The sequence below is a fragment of the Furipterus horrens genome, unplaced genomic scaffold (assembly GCF_987537825.1).
Source record: "Furipterus horrens unplaced genomic scaffold, mFurHor1.1.pri manual_scaffold_10, whole genome shotgun sequence".
In the NCBI taxonomy this organism is placed as follows: domain Eukaryota; kingdom Metazoa; phylum Chordata; class Mammalia; order Chiroptera; family Furipteridae; genus Furipterus; species Furipterus horrens.
The window spans coordinates 46,193,448-46,218,914 of NW_028327180.1; the positions used below are offsets into that span (position 1 = coordinate 46,193,448).

At 56.3% G+C, this 25,467-nt stretch overlaps 1 protein-coding gene across 14 annotated transcripts; it reads right to left on the bottom strand.

Moving 5' to 3' along the window:
- Positions 1-1,460: 1,460 nt before the first annotated feature.
- Positions 1,461-24,508, bottom strand: WIZ (WIZ zinc finger). 14 transcript variants are annotated; one of them, XM_090289830.1, is made up of 12 exons: positions 24,289-24,508; positions 19,379-19,451; positions 15,633-17,761; positions 14,324-14,647; positions 10,241-10,411; positions 8,813-9,316; positions 7,391-7,786; positions 6,248-6,796; positions 4,683-5,210; positions 4,067-4,486; positions 3,579-3,774; positions 1,461-2,563 (listed from the first exon to the last, which is right to left on the bottom strand). In XM_090289830.1, exons 1-12 carry the CDS (start codon positions 24,491-24,493, stop codon positions 2,404-2,406), a joined length of 5,655 nt encoding a protein of 1,884 aa, XP_090145956.1. In that variant the 5' UTR covers positions 24,494-24,508; the 3' UTR covers positions 1,461-2,403. The 14 variants fall into 14 exon arrangements, with proteins under 14 accessions (XP_090145956.1, XP_090145952.1, XP_090145955.1 ...); XM_090289827.1 differs by having other exon boundaries at positions 2,496-2,563; positions 3,686-3,774; positions 24,289-24,493; XM_090289826.1 differs by lacking the exon at positions 10,241-10,411 and having other exon boundaries at positions 24,289-24,493.
- Between the last annotated feature and the right edge of the window lie 959 nt (positions 24,509-25,467).

Genomic DNA, 25,467 nt, shown 5'->3' on the forward strand with positions numbered 1-25,467 from the left:
TTGTACTACTCTACTTTTGTAGGATTGGAATTCTCCATTAAAATTTTAGTAATCCTCCCCCACCCCCAAACACACACAAATGGGGCTTCTGCAGAACTTGCTGCCACACGGGACAAGGTTTATGATACAATAAGAAACTTCCTACAGTGAAGCACCTATCACCTTCAGGGATACCTGCCTGCCTGTCCTCCAAAGCAGTCTCCTGGATACTTCTGGGGTTTCCTTTATAGCACATACCAGAGCCATCATTTTGCTCTCATTTGATTATTTTGTTAACTTCCAACCCTCTGCCTCAAAGAGTCAGAATGACTTGAAAAGTGGTGTACTCAGTTTAGGAAAAGATCCCTCAGTTCTAAGAACTCTATGTGACCCTTTCAAGGACTCACACAGCTATCACTACACAATTGTGGGTGAGGAAGGGCTTCCCATGTTACTTTATAAGTTCTTGCATCATTTGAAATTTTAAAAAATTCCACTTACATCATTTTTATACTTTTTAAACTAATTTTTAAAAAGCTAAAATAAGTGCCTTTAGGTCAGCTCTCATCTAAGGGATATCTATCCGCCCTGCTTTCCAAGTCTCAGACACACCCACCCACAGCATGGGATGGACAGCAGTGGTGGAAGCCTTCCGCCACTGGGCAAGATATGTGTCCTGACCTCCCACAAGCAGAAAAGCCAAGTGTTCAGGCCAAGGCCATTCCTATGGGCATGTCGTCACAGTTCTTAGCTCCTCCTTCCCAGCCTGGTACATGGTGGGAGCTAGGGTAAATGAGTTGAGGGCTGAGGAGGCCTCTCCTGTCTACACCCCATGTGGTCATTCCCACTTTCTAGCCCTTGGCTATTTTAAGTGAAAACAATGAGCTGAAAAACCACATGCAATAAACAAGAAGGAGCAGCCAACAAAATCTCTTAAGATCTCAGAAATGTTCAATAAACCTTTGCAGAGCAAGAAAATAAATAAATTACAGAGCAGCCAGCAGCTTTCTTTCTCTTTGTTACTGGGGTTCAGGGTGCATGCGTCTCCTGGCAGGTTATGTGTCTTAAGGGCAAGCCAGCCCCAGCTCTCTAAGGACTGTTGGCAGCGGTGTACTCTTCCCTTACCCAGTGTCCCCACACTCTCACTGGTCAGCTCCTGCCTCCTAGAGCCCTTGGGCCTCCATCACTTCTTCATCCTGGCTCCCTTCCTGGACCAGCTGCTCAGAGCCTTGTTTCCTCCGCTCTGCACAGAGGAGCCGCCTCATAAGCCGGCCACAGCCCCACTGGCCATGCCACGGGAGGGCCAACAGGCTGGAAACTTGAACTCATCCCCAGCTGGGTCTGGCTGGCTTGGTGGCCAATGGGAAAACCCAGGGCCTCTGAGGGCTTTGGGTGGAGGCGGCTTGATCCCAACATCGGGGCCCAGCTGATGCCAGCCTCTCAACTCGACAGAAACACACACACTGCCCACCTGCCCCAGGGTGTTTCCAGAAGAGAAATTTAATCTAATTTACATACTTCTAGGTACATCAATAACCAAAATGTGGCCACTGAAAAAAGTTAAAAGATCAATCAGCTCCTGGTGTGTAGCTGGCCCAGGATTGCAAAATAAAAAGATCCACGTTCCTTATTCTCTACACAAAACGCGTTTTTAAAAAAGTGAAAGGTCTAGGGAGCTATACATAGAAAGGAACAGGGAAAAGAGGGAGGGGAATAGAGGTGAGGGAGGAGAGTCCCACCCCACCCCCTCCAGGGCCCAGAGCCCCAGAGGCTCTGGGAGGCCTGGACATGGCAGGAGGCAGCTGTCAGCTCTGGGCTCTTCCCAGCTGGGAAGGCCATTCTGGGTTGGGGGTGGGGGGCAACAAGGATTTCCGTGGCATTGTGGGCTCAGTGAGGGCTCCCAGGCCCCAGTGGGCCCACAGAGGGAGTGTGCCTTCCCCTGAGCAAGCACCTTGGCATGACGTGGTCGTTTGACTCGGGAACTGGGGGGCTGGGGCAGATCCCGGGTCTCACGAGGTGCGTGCGTACATGCGTGCATGTAAGAGGCTATTCATGGGGCAAGAGGGAATAAGGACAGGGGGTCTTTGGGGTCTTTGCGAATGGCCACAGATGGCAAACAGAGCCCCGCCTGCTGCTACACATTGGGGGAGCACTGGCCTTTTTCCTGTGACCAGATCACCTGCCACGAGGGACCTGGCCACTGCCCTGGCTGGATTGGGTGGGTGTGGCCTGAAGGAAGACGCCCTGGGTTTGGCCCCAGAGTCCTTGAACTAGGGGAGGGGCGCCCCAGCTGTAGTGTGCCCGGCTCCCAAGGGTGCCGGTTTGAGGTTTTGGCTTGCTCCTTTGGGAACAGAAAAGAAAGAGAGAGGAGGAGAGAGAGGAGGAGACAGAGGTGGCACAAGAGAGATCTGGAATGCTTTTGTGTTAGGGCGCCTCCGCCGCTGCTGTCTGTGTTGGCGGGGCCTGGGGCTCCTCGGGCTGGGGGTCTGCTTTGGAGAAATTCATCTCCAGGATGTGCCGCTGTAAGTGCCGCACCCACTCCTCCTGGATGGAGAGAGGTCCCTGGAATTCCACCTCACAGAACCTGCATGGGAGACAGAGAAAGGGAGGAGTGGCCAGTGCCCTGGCTACACCCTGAGTGTCCAGCAAACTTGCTGCTACTCAGTGTGGACAAAGCAAACCCAGGATTTGAGGGAAGAGTGCCCAGAAGCCAGATGTTTCCAGGTGGATAGCTATCTCTCCCCACCACAGGATATTGGCAGGTCCCCTGAAGTCCCCATCTCTATGCTTAGAGCAGTCTGCTGGCTCAAGTGCTGGGTACAGGGCCTTCTGGCTTTCTAAGCACCTCTACTATCTGACTGTAAGCATGTGCTCTGACTGGAGAGAGCAGAGAAACAGGTCCTGCCCCATCAGTTTCCAGGACAGAAGGATGAAGCTGGGGAAAGGAGGGTCAGGCACTAACAGGCACCCATTCTGCTCATGTACCCAACTCACCAGCTCCCAGGCCTCATGGCCCTAAGGAATGTCTCAGAGCACAGGCACCCCAAACCCAAGCTCGTGCATGCCTACAGAGACTTGAGTTCAAATCCTATTTCTGACTTGGCCTGTGTGGCCAGAGGTGGTCCTCTCACATCCCACACTCCCAGTTTCCTGGCCTCTGATGTTCATCTAGACTTTGGTAAAATTGAACTAAGACCATTTTTTCTTAATTGGGCAGACACTTGTGAAGAGCTGTGGTCCAGACACAGTTTGCCTACTTTATGAACATTCAACTCTTCTAATCCTCATAACAAATCAATCAGGTAGGTCTGCTATCAACCCCTTTTGTATAGATAAAAATATTGAGGCACGAAGCAGAAAGTCCTTCGCCAAGGTCACTAAGCTACTACTAAGCGTCAAGGTCTCCTTGGCTACAAAACTCAGGGTCCCAGCCTAATGCTCTGAGGGGGCTTTGTCTGTGTGGAGCCCTTAGCCCGGGCCTACCCCAACCCAGGGCATCGTTGAGGCTCCCTCTCCCAACCCTGAGCAGCCCCTGTCCTGCCTGAACAGAGGCTCTGGGTAGCCTCCGTCCTTCCCTCCCTCTCCCAGGGGACTCATACCTGCACTTGAGGGTATAGATATTGCCGACGAACTTAACCAGTGACGTCTGGGGGGGACGGGGCACCAGGGAAGGGACTGGCCGGACCCGGGGCGGGGGTTGCCGCACCTCTTCCAGCTTCTGCTGCAGGTCATTGGCCTCCTCGCCCCCCCTGGCTGCAGAGGTATCTGCAGGACGGGCTTGTCGGCGCTCAAATTCTGAGGTGGGAGGGGGGAGAGGGACGGGAGATAAGCTGGAGGGCAAGGCCCCTGGGGAGATTCCTGCTTTCAGCAAGTAATGGGCAATTACTGTGGGGATTTGTAAGACAGGCTAGCTGTGTCTGGATGCTGTCTGGCCCTGGTGATAGGTGGGATGGTGGATTGATAAGCGAATGGCTTAGCAATTGAGGAAGTGACCCCAGGGCTGATGCACAGCAGAAAACCTGGGGGTACAGTGGGTGGACCCTGCAAGTGTCCATTGCCCTCATGACCCTCTGTTCCCAACACTTACTGTTGATGTTCTGCCGCTGGTGCTCCTCAGCTTTCACAGTGCCTGGTGGGCTAGCTGCCAAAGGCCGCTCACCACTGTCAGCTGCCCGGCCAGCCTCTGGCCCTGGCTCACCCCCAGCACCACGGCCCACCATGGACAGGCCCCCAGGTGCCAGCCCCAGGGGCAGCCTCTTGTCACCCTCTCGGCCGTGGCCAGCGCTGCGGAACTTCTTGGTGAAGGGGCGGCCACCCTGGATGTAGCTGCGGTAGGCCCCCACCTTCTGGGGCCGGTGCTTGATCCACTCGCTCAGTGTCTCGATGGGTGAACCGTTCACACACCATTCAGTCACGCCGAACTGCCGCAGGTGTGCCCGAGCATGGCTGGCCAGGGCCTTGCGGTTTTCGAAGTAAAGGCCACACAGCTCACAGCAGGCCTCGGTGGCTGCAGGCAGAGGGGGCGCTGCTGAGCCCCAGTCCCAAGGGAACAAGGGTACCCAGAAGTCACTGCCCAGGTCGGGAGCCAGTCCCGCCTCCCACTGGGGCCTTGACCCCTGCTGGGGGAGGGCATGCATGAGGCAGTGCCCGGCCCTGCAGGCCCCAGCAGATGCCCCCCCAAGACCCTGCCACCCACTGCTTACAGGAGTGGGAGGTCTTCTCGTGGAGGGTCTTTGCCTTGAAGGGCAGTTCAGTCTGGATGTAGGTCTTGGCCTTAACCTCTGCAGGGAGGAGGCGGTCCTCCTGCAGGGGCCGCTTGGCTGCCACTGAGCCCAGGTAGCTAGTGGCTGAGGGCTTGGCACCAGTGATGGGTGCCAGACTGAGCTCCCGGGGTACCTGAGCCAGCCCAGCTCCTGGTTTGCCTGGCCGGCCAGCCATGGGCACCAGCGGCAGGAGGGTCTGCATGGGCCCAGGAGCTGCTGTGGGGGACCCATCCTCAGCCAAGGCAGGGGCCAGGTCTCCAGCTGGGGGCTCCTTCTTGATGAGGCACGGCTTGGACTTCTTCTTAAGGATCTCCCGAAGAGTGTCGATGGGTGAGCCATTGACAGACCACTCAGTCACACCCATCTGTCGCAGGTGTGAGCGTGCATGGCTGGACAGGCCCTTGCGGTTCTCAAAGAACTCACCACAGAACTCACAGCGGATGTCACGCACTGGCTCTGCCCGAGATGCTGTAAAGGGTTGGGAAGAGGGGAAAAGAGGAAAGTAGCTACTGGCAGGAAGCCTCCAAGCTCGAGGCCAGTGTTAACTGCCCCACTGACCCATCCATGCAGCCCCAGACCTAAATGATCTGCTCCTTCATCTGCCTCCAGGGGCCCTAGTGTACATGTAGTCCTTCTACTTGTTCTGTCACCTCAAATTCTAGCTGGCTTCCAGATGACTCCCTGTGACATGGTGATGTGTTAAGGAGCAAGCGCTCCCTTGATCCTGGGCTTTCCTCCTGCAAAACGGAGATGAAAACTTCCACCTCCCAGTGTTACTAGGATGGCCTAAAGTGGAAGCGGTTCAGAGCGCATGGCACCAAGCAGCATGAAAACACACAAGCACTAAGGCCTAGGGCTGGGCCATCCTCAACTGTTGGGCATGCAGGAAGAGCTCAGCCAACCTGACAGTGCAAGAGGGAAGTGAGTTACAGCGACATTACAACTACTGCACACACAGCTTTTAAAGAAAATCTGGCACCATGCTAAGCGTTTTATATCACATCAGAAAACCATACAGGGTGGGACCATGCTGATTTCCATCTTCCAAAAGAGGAAATTTTCCCAAGATCATATATTGCTAGACTGTGGGGCAGCTGACCCTAACTTAAACCTGATTCCAAATGTCAAGCACTTAGTGATGACAAATTTCAGGAAAATAGTTTATAGACACTGACTTCTGGTGGGTCTCTATTCCTGCCCAAGGCACATATCACTAGTTGATCCCTGTAATCTCTCTCTAGAAATATAGTTGGTAGCCACTAACCAACTGAATGAAGATGATACGAGAAATAGAATCTTTCTGCCCTCACTGAATGTATGAAGGAGGTTTAAGAAGCAGTTCAGTTGGGGGTCAGTGTAGGACTGTACAACCAGCCCTTAGTCCTCTGGACCTGTGTATCCTCCTTTCCATTTCAACCCTGGGCCCTCTGGGTATCCCAAGGAGGAGGGGGAGGTAATCCCCAACCTAACCTGTTCTCCATGCCTTGCCCCAGGGCCACACTTACACAGGTTCAAGGGGGCCATGTCTTCCCGTTGTGCCACCCAGGGACCCTCAGACGGGTGTAGCTCCCCATGAAGGGCCCCTGGCAACATCTCACGCTTGATCTCCACACGCATTTGTTCAGGCTTCAGTTTCTTGGTCAGGGAGGGTGTGGCCAGGCCCGAGAACATCTTTCGGGCCGTGGGAGGAGAGGCAGTTGGTGAGTGGCCCAGGGGGCTGCCTGGTGGCGGTGGCAACTTCTTGGCCAGGGGCGAGAGGTGAAGGTCTGTAGGGCTACGGGCTTCCAGTGAGCTGCCAGGACCTCCGCTGCCCACCACCTTGGCCAGAGCTTTTGGGGTGGGTCCCGGTGGGTTGGGGGGTCCGCCGGGCCTGGATTGGGTCCGTCTTTTGAGGATCTCTCGTAGTGTATCGATGGGTGAGCCGTTGACATACCACTCAGTTACACCCATCTGCCGCAGGTGTGAGCGCGCGTGGCTAGACAGACCTTTTCGGTTCTCGAAGAACTCACCGCAGAATTCGCAGCGAATGTCACGAGCTGGTTCTGGGCCTGAGGCTGCAGCAGGAGGAGAAAGGGGCAATTAGCAACATGGGCACCATCAGCACTGTCACCTGCAGGTCTCCTGGTCAGCTGGGCATGGGCAGCAGCATGCCCACAGGCTGGGGTGGTGGTGAAGGGCAGGAGCAGGTCAGGGAACTGAGGATTGGGGTGGGGGCCAGATACCCAGCAGGAGCGAGGGGAAGCTCCAGAGGGCCATGGGCCCTTGGTCCTGGCGGAGAAGGACAGAACCAAAATTCCACAGCTCTGCAGGTCCCAACAATGACTGGGACAGGAGGACAGAAAGTGGCAGTCTAAATGCCATGTGCCATCCGGACCAGGGAAAACCATGGGCACCTTTCACACCAATAAGGCAGCACCCCACCCTTGGCCTTCATTCTCAGAGAAAGTCACAGTCATGGAGGTCAAAGGCCAAGAGGGAGGGCCTAACAGCCAACTGCCAACAAGATCTCTGGACAGACCCGGCCCACTGCCAAGGGTCCCTGTCTACTCCCTGCCCCAGCAGGGAGGGAGTAGGGAGGGGGCTGCAACCCCCCCGGGAGGGGCTCCAGGGCCCGCAGGGAGGAGGGGGCAGCTGAAGCGAGAACCTACAGAGGTTGAGAGGAGACGGCTCCACATCAGAGGCCCAGAAAATGCCGGCGGCTGCGGCGGCCGAGAGGTCCTGCTTCCCCCAGGGGCTGGCCATACCCGCAGCCTTCAGCTTGGCCTTCTTGGCCGGCGGTGGGGGGGGGAGCAAGGAGAGGGCTGTGGAGGCAGGAGGCCGCCCCAGCTGGGCCAGCACGCCGCGCCCGGGTGGGAGGCGATTCTGGACGCCGACCCTCCTGATGAGCCCGTGGAGCACGTCTATGGGGGATCCCTTGGCGTCCGGGTCGCTGACGCCCAGGTGGCGCAGGTGGGCACGGGCGTGGCTGGACAGGCCCTTGCGGGTCTCAAACCAGGCACCGCACAGCTGGCAGTCCAGCTCTCTGCCCCCGTCACTATCTAAAGCTGCGGAGACAAAACACAGGGGGGGGTTCACGGCCGCCACCTTGGCTGGCCCTGGGGGACTGAGGCAGAAGGACTTGGTGTGATTCTCGGCTACTCAGGCCATGTGGGGTCCGAGACTTGTGCCGCAGAGTTTTAAGAAATTCTGGGAAGTGGGAAGTCCTGCTTTCTGTCTCGCTCTTTGGCATCAAGGTGAATGTGGAGAGCTCAAGGATGAGAGGCAGTAGCCCAATTCTAGCGGTCTAATCTGATGCTCCCAGGCCTTATTCCCTGGGACCCCAACTATGGGTGCTACGCAGGATAAGCAGTGGGTACAAAGCAGGGCCCTGTCTGGCTGCCCAGCATCATGCAGCTGAGGGAACACCTGCTTAGGGCCCTGCACCTGGAAGCACAGCAGACCGTAGAAATAGCTTCATTGGAACCTGAGGTGCCAACTGGGGTGCTCATCTCTAGGTTCTAGGGGCCACCAATGTGTGGGAAGGCCTGCCTTCCTAAGGGCCGCCCAAGTTAAACCTGCTCAGAGTCTGAGGTAGTTTCTTCCCACACTCTATCTAGCCAGATCCACAGACAGACTGGTACCGGCACAATCAGAGGTGCTTCTGCACAGGACTGATGGCCCAGAGCATGTGAAGACAGGGCCAACCACAGGACCTCCTGTCAGGTAGACCACTTGTCTACCTGCAGACCCAAGATGCCCCATGGGAACCCTGGTTCCCTTCACTGACCCAAACCTCAGGCCCAGATAAGGCCAAAAGCTGCCCCTAAGTGGCAAGGATGACCCTGACTGGCTTAGCAGCCACAACCAAGCCTCAAGGGAAAGAACAGCAAAGTAAAGTGGGAGACAGGTGAGAATGTGCAACGCAGCCAACACAACAGGAGACGCAGCACTGTGACCAACACTCTGACCCAGGTGACCAAGGACACAGGAGCTGCAATCTCTATTGCCCCTACCCTGGACCCTATAGCCCAACCTGAGGCCCTTACCCCCCCAGTGCTGCACCTCCCTTGGCTCCCAGGACCCACACTCACTGAGGTTCAGGGGCCCCTCGTCCTCAGACTGAGGCCACTGTGCCTTTGGGGAGGCCGGTCGGGGGCTCAGGGACAGCTGGGGGCTCTTGTCCTCAGGATTCTTGGGGGTAGGGGAGCCTGTCAGGGCCAGTGGTGCCTTCTTGAGGAGTGGGGAGCTGGGTGGGTGAGCCAGGCCCTTGGCTGAGAAGCCAGGAGGTGACTTGATGGCTTTGTTGACAGCAGGGGCATCCGGGGGCTTGGCCAGGGTGAGCAGGCTCTGTCGGGGGGCCCCAGCGACCACCTCCTTCGGCGAACTGGACTTCTTAGTCAGGCCCGGGGGCAGCCCGAGGGGTGTGTCGGGCAGGCCCTTCTGCTTCACGAGCTCGTAGAGGAGGTCGATGGGGGCACCGCTGCTCTCAGACTCGGCCACACCTAGCTGTCGCAGGTGGGAGCGCGCGTGGCTGGACAGGCCCTTGCGTGTCTCAAAGCAGGCACCGCAGACCTCGCAGGTGGTCAGGCTCTGGGCTGGAGGGCAAGACAGAGGCCAGGAGAGCTAGTTGTGAGCCCCATAGGCCCTGTTCTTCCCCCAGGGCCCCATGCACCCAGGCCCCTTTCAAGGGTTTTGCTATAGTCAAGCCCCCGTAATTCTTAAAATGACCCTAATGAGGCGGGAATTGGCCTGTTCAGTTTGCAAATAAGGAAACTGAGTCTCAGAGAGTGGAAGAGTTGTGCCCAAGGGCACACAGCTGAAGACAGATCCCTACTGTGGTCCAGCCACTGAAATGCCTTTCAGATCTCCAATGTACCAGTGTCCTGGCAACAGTTTTCACGCACCTGCTGACCTGCCAGCTCACTCTTCATAGAGCTAAGTCCTGGCCACCTTATGCCACACAACTCATGCCCCAAACACTGGGCTGGAGGCCCCAGCCATGGTCCCTGTGGTGCCCTGCACCCTCTTCTGCAGAGCCCTTATCCCTGACTGTTTTCTGCTTCTTTGCCTCCCTGCTCCCCAACTTCATTACCCCAAGGACAAGGGCCAGGTCTGTTTTACATCTCTCACATCCCTGGAGTCCAGCACAGTGTTTGTCATTACTCAATGACCTGAGAATCAACGCACACACAAGGCAACGTCACAAGGACAATCACAAAGCTAACAAGGGTCAAAGTCAGCCAACGAACTGGGTCTGAGTGTGAACCCTTGATACAACCATGCCCACTGCTTCTCCAGGGACCCCTCGCTTGCCCAGTGAGGGTGAAGATCAAGGCCATGCATACTTTGGGCAGAAGTAGCTCAAAAAAGAAGACAGTTGGTGTCTCCTTGCTGTCTTGGGGTGGCTTAGAGAAGGCTGTGGCCAACTTGGGGCCCCACATTAATTCCCAGGCCCAAGAGTTCCCAGTGAGTGTGATCAGACTGACCAGCAACCCCACCTTGCCACCTGGGCCACTCACCCTTGAGGTCTGGCAGCTCTTGCTTGCTGCCATGAGGAACCTCTGCAGCCACTTTGCTGCTCAGCCGATTGGCTACCTGCTCCAGGGGCCCGGGAACAGGTAGGCTCTTCTTGGGGAGCGAGGGGGAGCCCAAGTCCATGGCCACCATGGTGTTTTCCTCAGAACCCAGGCCTGTGAGGTTGGGAAGACAGGCTTAGCCCAGGTAAGGCATGTGCCGTCTACCCCCACACAGACTGAGAGCAAGGACATGGTGGTGGGGGTAGCCTTCTTCCTCATCCTTGGTCCATGTTCTTACTCTTGGAGGCAGCTCACCCCATGGAAGTTGAGGCTCCATCCATAACCCCCAGAGCCAGTATGATGCAGGAATGTCAAGGGTGTCCGCTGATAGCAGAGTCTGGGACTATCTTCCACCCCAGTCTCTGAACACAGACAGGTCAGGGGATGCAATGCTAGATGAGCCAAGACTCCCATCATGGAACATCTCAGAGAACATCTTTCCCTGGGCAGAACTTGTGGAGGGGAGCATCTTCAGTCTTGTGGGCAGGTGGGGGATGGATGGTCAGAATGGGAATTTGGTAAGAAAAGACCAGGGTCAGAGGCAGAGAGGCAATGCAGAGGTGGGGAGCCAAGGACAGCTTGTGGGGAATCTCCAACCAGGCAAGAGAGTTGGGGCTAGAGCTGCAGACAAGAGGGGGACTTCAGGCTGGCCTACTTATCACAAACTGAGCCCTAAGTGGGGTAAAGTGAGAACGAGATGATTGGAGACAGGAGGGGAACTACAGAACTTATGTAATTTTGTGAAGCATCATCCATCAGGTCAATAAGCTTCCCTGGGTTAGATGTGTATGAGGACAGGGAGTCAAAAGTGCATTTTTGTGGTCCAATTTTTCAGAGAAAGGGGCCTGAGAGGCCTGTTGAGCCCCGGGTTCAGTGCTTAGAGAACGGACAGAGCTCTGAGGATGAAGGACCCGTGTGTCAGATGAGGCCTTGTTGGCAGTGCTATGATGGGGAGTTGGCAGGTCCCCTGCTCAGCTGAGTCCTACGGAAGCATGGAGAAGGCAGGCAGAGAGAGGGGCCAGTGGGGCCGGGACACCGAGAACTTTGTCAAAGTCTCCGGGTAAAGTGAAGTGGGTGCGTCTGTCAGATGGAACGGGCTGTGTCAGGGCTGAAGTGACTTGGAGTTGGTTTCCACGCGGGAGGGATCGGAACCCTGGCGAGGGACGCTCCCAGGACTCTCTCAGACCCGGCGAGGGGTGGCGGTGAAGTGTTTCTGAAGCCTGGGGCCCTGCGAGGGGCTACAGCAGGCCCTAGACCCGCGGGACTGGAGAGCCTTGGGGGGAGGGGCAGTCCTGGAGACTGGACGGTGGGCGTTGAGGGCAACAGGGGGCGGGCGAGATGCCGACTTTGCCCTCCCTTAACCCTCCTCGGGTCGGGCTCTTACCCGGCGCGGGCGCAGGCCCGGGCCCCGGCTCGGACTCGGCCTTGGGCCCGTCCCGCGGCGGCGGCGGCGGCGGCGGCGGCGGCGGCGGCGGCGGTGGTGGGGGTGGGGTCGGCGGCGGCGGCGGCGGCGGCGCGGGGAGGGCCGCCGGGCCCGGGCTCGGGGGTCCGGGCGGCAGCGCCCCCGCGGGCGCGCGCTCCCGGACGCCCCCCGCGCGCGGCCCCGCCGCCGCCTTGCTCTCCGCTTTTGTCACTCTGCACTGGGCGGTGGAGGCGGCCATCTTGGCTCCGGCGCACGCGGGGCGGCCGCCCCAGGCGGGAGCAGCCGAACGCCGAGCGCCGCCGCCGAACCCCTTCCGCTTCGCCCCGCCCCTCGGTTCGCGCCCAGGGCGGCCAGTAGAACGCCGAGCGCCACGAGTGAAACGTTCGTCCCGGCCCTGCTACCACTGGGGCTCGAGGATGCACGCAAGCTGTGCTCCAGGAAGCCGCCAACGGCCGCCCCAGCCCGGGCAGCCCTAAGGCTAGGATGGGAATCCTCCGGCCACACGCATCGCCTTAACAGCCAGCAGGGTCCCAGATCCCCGACGAACGGAGCTAGGACCTACCCTAGGACCCTGCTCCATTCCCTTCCCTGAAGTCTCTCCTCCGAGTCGGGGATCCCGGAAGGTCCCTGATTCCCAGCCACAAGAATCCCCCCAATATTATCCTGACTGCACTGTTCCGCAATCCTACAGAACTCCCCACACGGCTGGCACCACATTTTAAGGAAACCCCGATTGTTCCCAGCTGTTCCTTGACAGCTGTTCCCAGCTGTTCCTTGACAGCTGGGTGGGGCCAGAATCTGACCGTTGCCCCGCCTCCAACTTGGCACCCGCCCCATAAAAGGCCCACTTAGGGAGGGGTGGGAGAAGCTTTTAAGGACAGCTTTGCAGAGCCAGTGCCCAAACCTAGCCCTAATCTTGGGCATCCTCCCTCAAGGCAAGATTCCCAGGATCTTCTCAACCATTCCTTAAATGCCACCCACTCCCCCTCCTCCCAATGAAAGACTGATCACCACCACCCTTCACAGGGACAAGGCTAGGGCAGTGCTGGGCTGCTTCCTAAGTTGGAAGCTGACACATTGGTCTTCTGGTGGAAACAGCTTAGCCAGAGCTCAGCCTAGCTGCTGGGTAGTGTAAGGGGTGTGAGCCTGACAGTCAGGGGCAGGGCTAGAGCCTACGAACTGCCAGCTGTGCCTCCAAGCCACTCCTGAGACATCACAAACCTAACCAGGTATGTGAGCTGAATGTCCAGGGGGCAGTCTCCAACCGAAGCAAGAAGCCTGAGGTCATGTACCCACTCTGCGTATCCCCCAAAATGTAACCTCAACCTGCCACACTATCCTCTCTCTGTGCCTCAGTCACCTCTTGGTCCAAGGAGGAGAGGGGACTTTGATAGCCCTCCTCTCCCCTTTGCAGACTCTCAAGTGCCCTTCACTGCTAAAGGGGCTTGCAGATGGAACCAGCCTCTCCCAGAGTACAGGTCAAGGTAGGACCCTGGAAGCTCTCGACAGGAGAAACAAAGAAGGAAGCCTAAGCACCGCTGAGTCCTCGAACACCCCCCCCAACCCCGTTCAGGTACCTTCTACATTCCCCAAAGCCCACCTACTCCTCACTGTCAAGTTCTCTGTCTCGACGTTCAATAAAGTCTTCCACAATGTTAGGCTTTGCAAGGCTCGGTCCCTCCATGGTGCCCAGCTCCAGACCTCTTTACCAGAATATTATTTCTGCATTTCCCAAGCCCTCTCACTAGAGACCATTGAAAGTGATATTCAGAAGTCTAGCTCTGCTGATCTGTGGCCATGGCAAATTAGATGATCCAGTTTCCTTACCCATAAAACAGGAACACAACAATTCTTAGCCCCATGAAATTGCTTTGTGGCATACATGAGATGAAACCTTAGTACACGGCAAGCACTACATTATCACAGCTGCTGGACAAATTAGGCACCATTGAAAATCTAGAGTTTAGATTCTAGATCCACACTGTCCAATAGATTGGATTAACCCTGCACATTTCAAGTGCTCAATAGCCATATGTGATCAGTGGTGACTTTGCAGGGCAGCACACATTTCCATCATCTCAGAAAGTTCTATCAAATGGTACTGCTCTAGATAGAAGATGTCATTAAGAACAAGGATCTGGAGCCTGACCCACCTGGGGTTTCAAGTCCCAGCTCCACCACTTCTGGCTGTGTGACCTTGGACAAGGTAATTAAGCCCTCTGTGCCTCAGTTTCCCCATCTGTAAAATGAGGCTCATCATACCACCTTTATAGGGCTGTTATGAGGATGTACATGAGTTCATGTTTGTAAGGTGCTTCAAACAGTATCTGGCTCCTCGTAAGAGCCTAGTAAGCATATGTTAAAATCACTGTCAGGCAAGGCAGTGTGGAACTGGATCTAGGAGGAGCCCTGGGCCAGCCTGAGTAAAACAGAAGTGACCTGTAAGTGGGAGGGTGGTTGTGAGGATAGTTGTCAATGTACTTTGTAGAGTAACTTGAAACATTTTCAGGAAAGAGGAGTGGCTGCCCCCTCCCATCCCTTCATCCCTCTGGGCTCCTGGGAAGGATCAGGGCTCCACACCTGCCCACCTTCTCTCCCCTTACCATCTCCGTAGGCTGGCCCCAGGTCCTCAGCCCAGGTGGGTGGGAAGGGCACTGTGAGAGGTAATCGAGGCCTTCGGGAAATCAGATAGCCACCAGGCATCCCCTCAGGCTCACGGCCAAGGGGGCTTGGAGGCCTCTCGGTGGCGGAGGTAGCCAGAAGCTCCTGTAGGATATTGATGGGTGAGACGGTGAGCTCCCAGTTAGTGATGCCAAAGTCACGCAGGTGGGCCCGGGCATGGCTGGAAAGCCCAGCCCTCGTGTCGAAGCCGGCCCCACAGAAGTCACAGCGCATCAGGCTGAAGGTGCCAGGGTCGAAGTTAGCCACTGTGGAGAGAAAGAGGCCATGGACTGCCTGAGAGGGAAAGGGGTGGGTGACCCTCCAGCCCCAGCCCTCCCGTCTCCCGGGACTGCTCACCCTCTGAGGATCACACATTTGGTGCTGTTCCTCGCCTGGAAGCCTCCCTTCCCCTTTGCCCATCATGCTCCTGCTTGTGTCAGCTCCTAAGTCTCCCCCCAACTCCAAGAAGCCTTCTCTCCTGACCTCCCAGGTTCCCCCCTCAACAGCTCAAAGCATCTGGGACCCCACCTTCAAACACTTCTCCAGTAGTGGATTTGCAATCATTTGGGTGAGTGATTGATTAAGACCTCCTCGTGTCTAGGCCTCATGTTCCCAGAGCTTCTCCCCCAACGCAGCCCTGGTCACTCACCGTCACATAGCTGCCTGGTTTTGTGGCTGCCTGTCCATGTCCCTCACCCCCAGCACACATGCACAAACACACTCAAACACCATACCAGCCCTTCCTCAAGTGGTCTCCATGTCTGCCAACATCAGAACCACCCAGGGCACTCATGCTGGAGAAAGACCCCTGGAATCAGAACCTTGGTGCCTGGAACCCTGCATACCTCGCAGGCAGCCCCAGGGGTTCTGAAGCCAGCCAGGGTGCCACCACTGCTATGACTGGGCCGCGAAGTCCAGGAGAGCAGGGACTGCTGTTTCCTTCACTGCTGTGGCCCCAACGCCCAGAACAGAGGGGCCCTCGCTCAGTAAATATTTGTTGAATGAAGAAACCAATGAAATCCCCTGCCTGGAGCTGACTCCTCTGCCTATACTCCTTCCTTCAGCTGCTGGAAGGGCTAGGGCTGCCTTTGCTGTGGCTCCCAGGTCTTCCCAGAGGGGAGGCCCCAACTTCACCCAGCTTGGCACTATGGGAGGATTTAGAGTGAGGGTTGGTTGGTTCAGACTCAGCTGCTCAGCTGTGTGTCTTGGGGGCCTCGGAGGGAGGTAAGTGCTGGAGCGAAGCCCCCCTACCTTTTTTCTTCTTCTTCTGGAAGGAGAACCTGCGCTCGATGGCCTTCACCTCCTCAGCGGAGATGAAATGCCTCACATTGTAGCTGACGCCCACACGGTTTAGGTGGCCCCGCACATGGTTGGCCAGGCCGATGCCATTGTGGAAGCGATCTGGGCAGTATGGGCACTTCCGCTCCTCATGCTTCAGCACCACTGCTGGGTCCCCATCCAGGATTGCATCCAGACCCAGCGGGCTGCCCAGCGGTGCATCCAGGAGCAAAAAGTCCAGAGGATGGGTGCCCCCCAGCCCCAGCTCCCCGGGCTGCAGCCTCCGTGGGGCCTTGGCTGCCGCAGCCAGGACCTGGGACCTCAGCTTGGCCACCAGCACGACCGGCACCATCCCAAGGAGCTGCTGCCGTTGTGCTGGTGAGGCCTTGGCTGCCCATAGGGCTTCTCGGAAAGTCCGCTTCAGTTCCAGAGCTGGCTCTGGGATGAAGCCAGGGACGGCTAGGGGTGGAAAGACCCCATTTTCAGGGAAAAAGTCCATTTCTGATGCCAGCTGTGTGTCTTCCTCCTCCTCTTCACTCCAGGAGTGCCTCTGGTCCCCCAGTTGGGCTGTGAGTCCCTGCAGATGGACAGCAGTTTTGCTTTTACTGGGCTGTAAGGAATAGGGGGTAGATGCTAGTGGTGAGGGAAAGGCTGGCCTTCCCAGGGGCCTCGGGCCCATGCTATGCGGTAGTGGCTTCGACAATGGGAAATCCCTTGTGCTCAGCTGCTGGCAGCCTGGGCCAAAGGTCAGGCTGGGGTCGTATCCAGCAGGGTTCTCCCGCCACGAAGGGGCCAAAACTGGCTCAGTGTTGCCAAAGTAGTCCTCAGCAGCTTCAGGGAAGTGGGTGTACACACTCTGGCTGGTGCCAGGCTGGCTGGCAGGGTCCTCCTCGAAAGCCTCACCATCCTCCTCCCAGTGGGGACGGGCATGCATAAGCCTCACATGCTCCCTGAGCAGGCTCTTACTGGGCGCTGGGAAGCCACAGAAAACGCAGGCATTGAGGCTCGAGGAGGCTCCATAGGGCTGATAGCCAAGAGCAGTGGCGTCAGGGCCTGGGCTGCCACCCCCAAAGTGCTCCTTGGCAGCCTGGCCCGTAGACTCACGCACGTGCAGCTTGGCATGCTGCACAAAGGCTTTGGAGGAACTGGTGCCAAAGATGCACTTGGGGCACTGCAGCCGTGCCTCCCGGCCCTCATCACTTGGAATCCGCTTCAGCTTCTGAATCTCTTCAAGGATCTTCTCCCTGGAGGCCTGGTGCTGTTGCCGGTGCTGCTCCAGGGCACAGGGGTCAGCAAAGGTCCAGCCACATTCACCACAGGTCACTGGGACCAAGTCAGCTGGAGGCTCCTGGCCTGGGGCTCTGCGGTGTTGGCTCATGTGCTCCAGAAGGTGCTCCTTCTGCTTGAAGTAGATGCTGCATTCCACACATGGGAAAACAGCTGGGTCCTCATCCTCATCCTCATCTGGGCTGGCCACCCCCTCAGCCACCTCCTGCAGCAGCTCACACATGTAGGGACCGGTCCAGACCGGGGGCAGCAGCGGCTGCAGTCGCTCCACAGATGCCTCCGAGTTCACCATCCAGGTCTGAGTGGCCACTTCTGTGGCTGACCTAGGCAGGCACCACTCTGCAGTTGGCTGGGCCAGATCCTCCAGGTCCGTCAAGTGCTCTCTGGTGCCCACCACTGCCATATCCAAGGTCTTCATGGTGTCTTCTTCAGGCACCAGCACTGTCCTGAAGGAGGTGAGAGGTGGTGGTGGAGGCGGCAGGTCCAGGGGCAGCCCTGCATCCTGGGGTGGGGACTGTTCATCTGTGTCTTGGAGCCAGTTGAACCTTGGGTGGCCCTGGGGGGACTTCTCCAAGAGTTTCGGTTCACCCTGGTGGTACAAGAACCTTCTAGAGCCCTCAGGCTCAGCATGGGGCTTCACAGTTCTTACAATGACTGAGTCCTTGAACCTCTGCTCAGATGGGATGCCCTCCCTGGCTTCCTGGACCAGGGGATGCTCCCAGGGCCCCGGGCCATCAGGGAGGCCAGGGAAGTGGCCCAGGAGATGGGATGGTGGGGAGCCCGGCCGGAAGTCCAGGCTGCCTCCATCCCAGCAGCTGCAAGGAAGTGCCAATGGGGACAGGTTAGCCATGGGCCTCAGATTCCCTTCACTGAGCAGGGGAGAGTGGTCGTCCCAGGCAGTCTGAGACAGACACCAGAGACCCAGCTGAAGGGCAACCTCTTAGTGGCTGGGAACATGAGTGTGAGGATGGGGAGGTGAGGCAAGTACATGTGGACCCTTCTAGAGCTGTTAGGCCAAAAGCCAGATTTGGACCCCAGGATGTACCTGTGCACATAGCCTAGCCCTGCTGCATTGTATGGGAGTGTGTAGAGACCACACTGGGATCACAAGGTATGTCCCCAAGTCTGTTGGCACAGTCAACTCTCATCTGTCCCTGGGGAAGGCCAAGGCTTTGACCCGTGCTCCAGGCTGCTTTTGTGCTAGTCCTCCCCAAACTGGGGTGATTTTGTTTACTTAGTTTCACTTTTCCAACAAATTTGCTGAAACTGTGGCATAAACAGCTCGAGGGACATAGCTCCCGCTGCCAATCTATCCCCCCGACCCCCGCCCTGCATCTCCCTTCTTGGAAGAGCAGAATCAGGAGAGGTGCAAAGTTCCCATTAAGCCTTTGGCCCCAGTGACCCTGACCTCCTTTGGGGGATGAGGGAGGTGAAGCCACCTCACTGAGCCTCAGTTTTCCAATCCTAAAAATGGGACAAGTCCCAAGACCCAGGAAATTCCATGCCATTACACACCATCTAAGAAGCTCTGTCACATCCATTACTTAAGAGAACTGAACACATGATGGGTGGTTATTTAAATGATCCCAACCACAGCCCTTCAACAGGGGACTTTGGCCACATGAAGTGTAGGGTGAAAATGACACAACTCAGTGCTGGGGAAATGCTTCACTTGGCCCGAAGCCTGGCTCCTGATCAGCCCATGACTAATGTGGGTTCTTACTATGACTCTTCCTGATCCATCTCCCTTCATTTCCAAAGTCCTGTCTCTACAAGGGGGCTGTTGGCCATACTAAAAGTTCAGCTAGAAATCATGGGGTCACCTCTTTAAGCCCCATCAGTGACATGATATACTAACAAGACCATTCCTGCAGAGCTATGAAAAAAGTTCAGTGGGGTAAACCTGTGCCAAGAGCCCAGCACACAGTGAGTGCTCAATGACAGAGAGCTATTATTAATCCTGATATGACTATTACTACATATTGGCATCTGCCAAGCCTTTTGATAAAGGGTCACTGACATCAGCATTGCTGTTGATTCCTGTTCCTATTCAACATCCCTTGGATCCTCAAGACAAGTTCGTGAGATGCATCTTAGGGACTTTATAGATGAGGAAACTGAGTCTCAGAGAGGCCTGGCATCATTCTAAGGGTCACCTGGCAGAGACAGGACTCCAAGGATCCAACCTCCAGGTTCCTACCCCTCTGGCTCTGCTCCTGGCAGGGATAATGAGAGTTGACCGTCTGTGTTCATCCCAATCCTCCCCCAGCCCCTGCATAGGCCCAGGGGCTTGCCTGCTGGGAGCCACCTCCTCCTGCCTGGCCTCCTGATTCCCTCTGGTCCCCTTCTCACTCCATGGGCTTTTCTCAGGCCTGGGCACATCCTGCTTGCCCCCCTGCCCTCCCTGAGGTCAAGGCCAGCGTGGCACTCACCAGCTGCTGATCCGATGAGTGGCGGAGGTGGCACAGGGGAGGGCTTCGCTGAGGCCAGGATGGGGCTGACCGTCTGCAACAGAGAGGGGAGACCCTGAGGGGCTGGTGTCCCCCTGGCCGAGGCCCTTCGTACCCCAGCTCTGGGAGCCCTACTGGGCACCTTGCGAGGGCCCGGCTCCCCAACCCTCTCCCCTGAGAGGCCTTTGGCCTCTACATTCCTGAGCCTTGAAAGGGATTTCCTTGGAGAAGTGCCCTCAGCTCTCCTGGGGGACACCAGGGGCTTGCTGCTTTCAACCATCCTCTTTGTCCCTGCTGGGCAGCCAGGGTGATTTTTTAAAAGTCACACACTGGGAAAAACTCACCTGACTTCTCATACCTACAATAAAAGCCAGACCCCAGCCAACACCTATGAGGGCCTAGGAGGTCTCTGCAGGTCTCTCCTACCTCACCTCTCTCTCTTCACCCCTCACTCACTCCACCCCAGCTGCTCCTGAAGCCTCAAGACCACCTAATTCTTTCTGGCCATAGGGTCTTTGCATTGGCTATTCCCTCTACCCCAAAGAACCCTTCCCTAGCCACCTGCTAAAGTGAGCTCCTATGATTTTCTCTTTCATCACCTATTTCATTTCCTTCTTAGCACTCTATGAACTGCCTAGTTCCTTCTCTGGATGACTGCATGCTTGTATCCCCTGCAAGCATGTAAGCACCCCCTGAAGGCAGGGGGGCCTTTTCAGCCTCATTCACTACAGCATCCAGTATCTGGAACGCAACAAGTGCTCAAACAATACTGGCCAGATAGAGGGAGGAGCCCTCTGGCCTGAGGTGGGGAGGTTCCATCCCTGCCTTCCAGACGCCCTTCCAAGCCTACATCCTAGAATCAAATCTCCTCCTGGGACCCACACAGAGATAGAGCCAACTCTCCATTATCCGCCTGTGGAGCCAACGCCTAGAGCAACCACAGGGATCCTGGCCTGTGCCGCCTCTGCCCGCCACCCCTGCCTGACAAAGCGAGTGTGCCAATTGGGGCTCCTGCCAACGGCCTGGGCCAAGGTTAACACACTGGGGAACTTGTACCCTGTCCAGAGCCTGACAGATGCAATTGCTGGATTAGTATCAATTTGAAAAAGGGCCAGAAAGGACTAGTGCTGGGGCTCATTCTTTTTCCAATCCCCCACTATCAAATTTGCCCAGGACAGTGAGAGCTGACTGTCAGGAGCCAAGGAATTTAAAGTATGGGTGGGAATAGGTAGAAAGGTCAGGAATTCCTGGTCACTGCCTGACAGTATTTCTGCTAAGCCTGAGAGAAGGGCTGTGGCTATTGTGTGGCCTCTGGAAGGTGAGGATGCTCATGGAAGGATAGAAATTCATTGCCTAGGGAAGTTTACCACCCTTGGTGCTATTCATATTTGGGGCTAGTTATTCTTTGGTGGGGGCTGCCCTATGCATTGTAGGATGTTGAACATCGTCCCTGGTCTCTGCCCACTAGATGCCAGTAATCCCTGCCCCCACCTCTGCAGTTATGACAACCACAAATATCTCCAGATATGGCCAAAGTGTCCCCTGGGGGCAGAATTGCCCCTTGTTTGAGAACCCCTGGAGTAGACAGAGAGGGAGCAGAGCAGAGGGGTATGCTTGGATGCAAGCGCCAGTGTCAGGGTAGGAGGGTGGGGTGGGTGGAGCGTTGGAGAGTGTGTGATGGTTGGGAAAGCCAAGGGAGCAAGGCCACAGCATCAGAGGCGTGGGCTTCTCAGGACGGGGCAACCAGTTCACTGGCAACAGGCTTCAGCACAACCCAGGTCTCAGGGTCCAGGCGTCTTGCTTCTGAGATTCTGGGCATCCCAGATTTGATGATTTTCTGATTGCCATTGTCTAAGAATGCCATGAGCCATAAGGCTCCCTTGGCCTCTTTGAGCAGCCCTACTGAGGCTCCTATTTTTAGTGACAGTGACTTTGAAGGAAGCGGGTCAAGCAGAGCCCCATATCCGAGACACCTGGGGGCCAGGAGCTCACCCAGCTGGCAGGGATTCAGAAGTCCCTATGGGTCAGATGAGGTGCCCAGGACACAGGCCTCAGCAATGGCCATGCCAAGGGGCCCTCATGGACTCCTGCTTTCTGGGATCCCCTAGACGTTTGAAAATGAGGGAATATAAGAAGGGTGTCTGTGAGCAGCTTGAACCCCAAGACAGGCAGCATGGCAGAGTGGCTAAGAATCTAGACTTTGGAGTCAGACAGATCCTAGTTTAAGACCCAGCGGTGACAGGAAGGGCATGCCTTTCCCATTCCGAGCCTCAGTTTCCTCCTCTGTATAGTGGGAATAGCCACCGACCCAGTCCCACATGACAGGTGACTAATGCCAAGAAGATCACAATAAATGTTCCATCCGCAAAGACAGCAGAAGTGGGGAAACAATGAGGCAGGAGTGCCTAGGGGTCAGGCATAGCTCCAAGACATCCCAGGTTGGAAGCTGGAGGCTGGCCCCAGAGCCTCAGGCCCCTGCTCATTCCATGCTCTGATTTCTTCTCCAGCCTGAGACTTCACAAGGGCAGATGTGTTGTTCATCCCCTGATCCCCTGGTCCCAAAGCCAGCACACACTGAACTCTTTATCAATCCGTGTGGACCATCATAGCCCCCAAACCTTGGCTGTACCTGGGATGCCAACCAGAGAGGGAAAATATTGGTGGGTGGTTGCAGGGAAGTTGTGGGGGCTCTGGGACAAAAGCCATCCTAGAGGACAGAGGCAGTAGTGGACACATCCATGTCCAGGCGGAGAAGTTTGGAGATAGCCATTCCAGGGGTGTCCTTGGGGGATACCGAGGGCTGTGTGGGGCTGACAGAGGGCCCAGACTTCGGGATGGAACAGCAGCCCAAGAAACTATGCCTATTTATAGACATCACAAGACTCCTAGGGCAGGTGCCCGAGCCAGGGAAGTGGGGTGGACAGGCCGAGAGGGCAACAGGGATAGGGGAAACGTCATGTCCAAATCCCAGGCCCTCCTCTAACCTCCAGGCCAAGACCTCACTTCAAGCCATCCCCACCCCATGACCCATTTGCTCAGGGACACCACTAAGGGTTGGCCTGGCCCCCCTCAGCAGCCGTATTCCCCTCCTCCCCAGGCACATGCATTGGACCCTGGATGATTTGCTTGGGATACTGAGGAGACCTACCTATCTACCTATCTACCTGGGGCATTTGCCAGTTAAGAGAAGCACCCAGCTCTTCAGAATCAGCCCCCAGGACCTAGAGTCCACTCCCTGGGGCTCCCATAGTCAAGGCCCTGGGACTGCTCTGCAGGGAAGTTGTGGGGGCAGTGTGACCTGGGACAAGGTCTGGCCTCTCTCTCAGCCTTGGTTACTAAGGTTTGGAAAGGGGGATTGCTAAGGCCTCTGAGCTCTGATACACTTTAGGTGTCACCCTGCCATCCTCCTGCATAACACCTTCAGGTGCCACCAGTCACCTCCATGCCATTGCATATATGGAGCCTGCTGCCTAACTCTCTGTTCCTCTTGATTCCTGGATGCCTCCCAAGCTGGGCCGGACTGGGCTTCCCCCATTGCAGCCTCAGTGACTATATCATAACACATGGTGGCTGGTCTGTCACCCTAATCCCAGATGGCAGGGTCCATGAGGACAGGGATGGTGTGTGTACATGGTTACAGGATGTGCCCCAGTGCCCAGCCTGAGAAAGTGCTCTGTAAATATCAGCATTATGAGCATTTCAAGTGTGGATGGGGCAGGTCAAGGATGCCTTGATGGAGCATGATGGTTAAGGATGAGGGCTGTCAAGCGAGGTTACTGACTAGCTTTATTACCTTGGCAACTTAAACCCTCAGGGTCTGTTTCCCCATCTCTAACATGGGATAATAATAACCAAGGCTACACCACAGGGTTCTTTTGAGGATGACATAAGATGATCACATAAAGAGCTTGGAGGAACCCCCCAATGGGGTGCTTGCAGATTCCTGGCCTTAAGGGCAGGCCAAAGAGATGAAGGGAGATGTGTCTGGTGCATCAGCCTGCACTGCCCCCACCACTCTCCAGCCATGCCAGGATCCTCCTTACCACAGGGCCTTTGCACCAGCCATCATCTCCACCTGGTTTTCCCTTCCCACCATTCATTCCATGCTCCACTCAAATTCCACCCTTCAGAACAGCCATCGCAGGTCCCCCAGGCACCGACATGGTACTCCATTGAATATACTTTCACAGCATCTGTTACTACCTGCCCTAATTTATTTGGTTGCTTGTTGTCTATCTCCCTAACTAGAATGTTAGGCCCCTGAGGGCAGGGACTTGTGCCTCTTTTGTTTATGGCTGTGTTCCCAGTCTAGAACAAAAACTGGCACATAGTAGGTACTGAGGCTTTAATAAATAATAAATCTTGAGGTGGGAACAGTGTGAGATCCCCTTTTGCTGGGTAAACTGAGGTACAAAGCAGTGGTTGGCATCCCTGACTACCCAATCTCTCCCCAGCCACTAGGGGGCACAAGCTGTTTTGGCTCATGGCTCGGGGAGGACTCACCAAGACAGTGCAGCAAGAGAGAGCCTGGATACACTACGGAGGCAGGGTAACCCTGGAGAATAAGTGGGCCTGAGGCACGGAGTTTGGGGTTCTAAGCTGGGCACCTGAACCCAATTAGTGTGCTCAGAAGAGGGAGCAAGGCAGATCTGAGTTCAAGTCCTAGCTCCTTTGTCAGCCACTGTGGGGCCTTGGTCAGGGCATTGGCTTGCAAGGCCTCTGTTTTAACAACTGTAAAATGGAAAACTAAGCAGAGTGCAAAGAGAAGACTCTGGATCCAAGCAGAATCTGAATCCCAACTCAGCCCCTGATGGGCTGGGTGATCTGGCCCTGTCTGAGCCTTGGGAACCAGGCTGGATGCTCCCCCAGGGCCACAAGGCCCACTCTCTTACCAGAAATGCCACCTCTGTCATCCAGAATGTCTCGAGGGCCCTCCTTGGTGACAGGCAGGTAATGGGTGGACCGGAAGATGCCACCATCCCCCTCAGCAGCCTCAGCTCCACCTTCGATGTCCTCCCTTGGTGCTGGGCCTGGCAGTCTCTCAGGGCCCCGAGGACGGTCTGGGGCAGCCAGGCCGCCTGCCAGGGGTCCATCCATGGATGCTCTCTGCTTGGCTCCACTGAGCTGCTGGGCTGGTCAGTGAGGCATTGTAGATCTGGGGACAGAGAGACAGCTGCTTAGGAGAGGTAGGAAAGGAACTCTGCCTTAGTTTCTCCTTCCTTGAAGCCCCAGTCCTCAACCTTGCAGCCCAGTGCCTCAGTTTACCTTCAGGCCAGGTGAGCTAAATAAAAATGGTGCTGGGGTCCTATCCAGGTATATAGAGAACCCCTCTCTTTACATAGATCCTGTGCCTCTTCAGTTTACCCATTTTTACACACGCACACTCAGCCACCTGTTTTCTTCCAGCATTAATCTTATCACTTCTTGCAGATGCCTCCTGTTTGCACTTTTCCCAATTGTGCCCTTGCCTCCATGTACATGTATACCCTATGCCCATGCCTTGACACACATGCTGGCCACTTTGACACTCAGATCTCATACCCTGTCTCAAGTCCCTCCCATCATTACCCCTGCACTTTTCCGACACTTCAGCCTTCCCCCCCTAATCTCAGGGTTCTCCAGCATTAATGCCTTCACCCTCACAACAACCTCAAGTGACCCCAGATTAACATCTTCGTTTTTCCCCCAATATTAACCCTCATGCACACCCAGCCTGTGTTCCTCCATTCGACCCTCCCAAGATCTCTCTAGTCTGTAGGCAATAGGGATGGGGCTCCTGGTCCAGAAATGAGGACCCTGAGGAGGCCGTGAGGGTGGGGGCTGTTCTCTACACCTATAAATACCTTCAAGGTAACGGCGGAAAGTGAAGGGCAGGAATGAGGCGCCCTCCCTGGGGAGATGGTGGGGAGGCCGAGCCCAGGCAACCGGGGCGGGGCCGGGGCTCCAGGCCTGGCTGCAGGCGTTGCCCTGGGGGCCTGGGGGCTCCCAGGGGCCCCGTCCCAGGACTGGCAGTCGTGGCGGGGGTCCCTGCCCAGGCCTGAAAGAAGCACCTGCGGGTGCCCACCGGGTGG

Excerpts from the sequence above, each read along its gene's own strand:
- WIZ (XM_090289830.1), bottom strand. The coding sequence starts at position 24,493 with ATGGATGGACCCCTGGCAGGCGGCCTGGCTGCCCCAGACCGTCCTCGG. Across the intron at positions 17,762-19,378 it reads ACTCATCGGATCAGCAGCTG|CTGCTGGGATGGAGGCAGCC; the intron begins GTGAGTGCCACG and ends ACTTCCTTGCAG. Across the intron at positions 2,564-3,578 it reads ATCTATACCCTCAAGTGCAG|GTTCTGTGAGGTGGAATTCC; the intron begins GTATGAGTCCCC and ends TCTCCCATGCAG.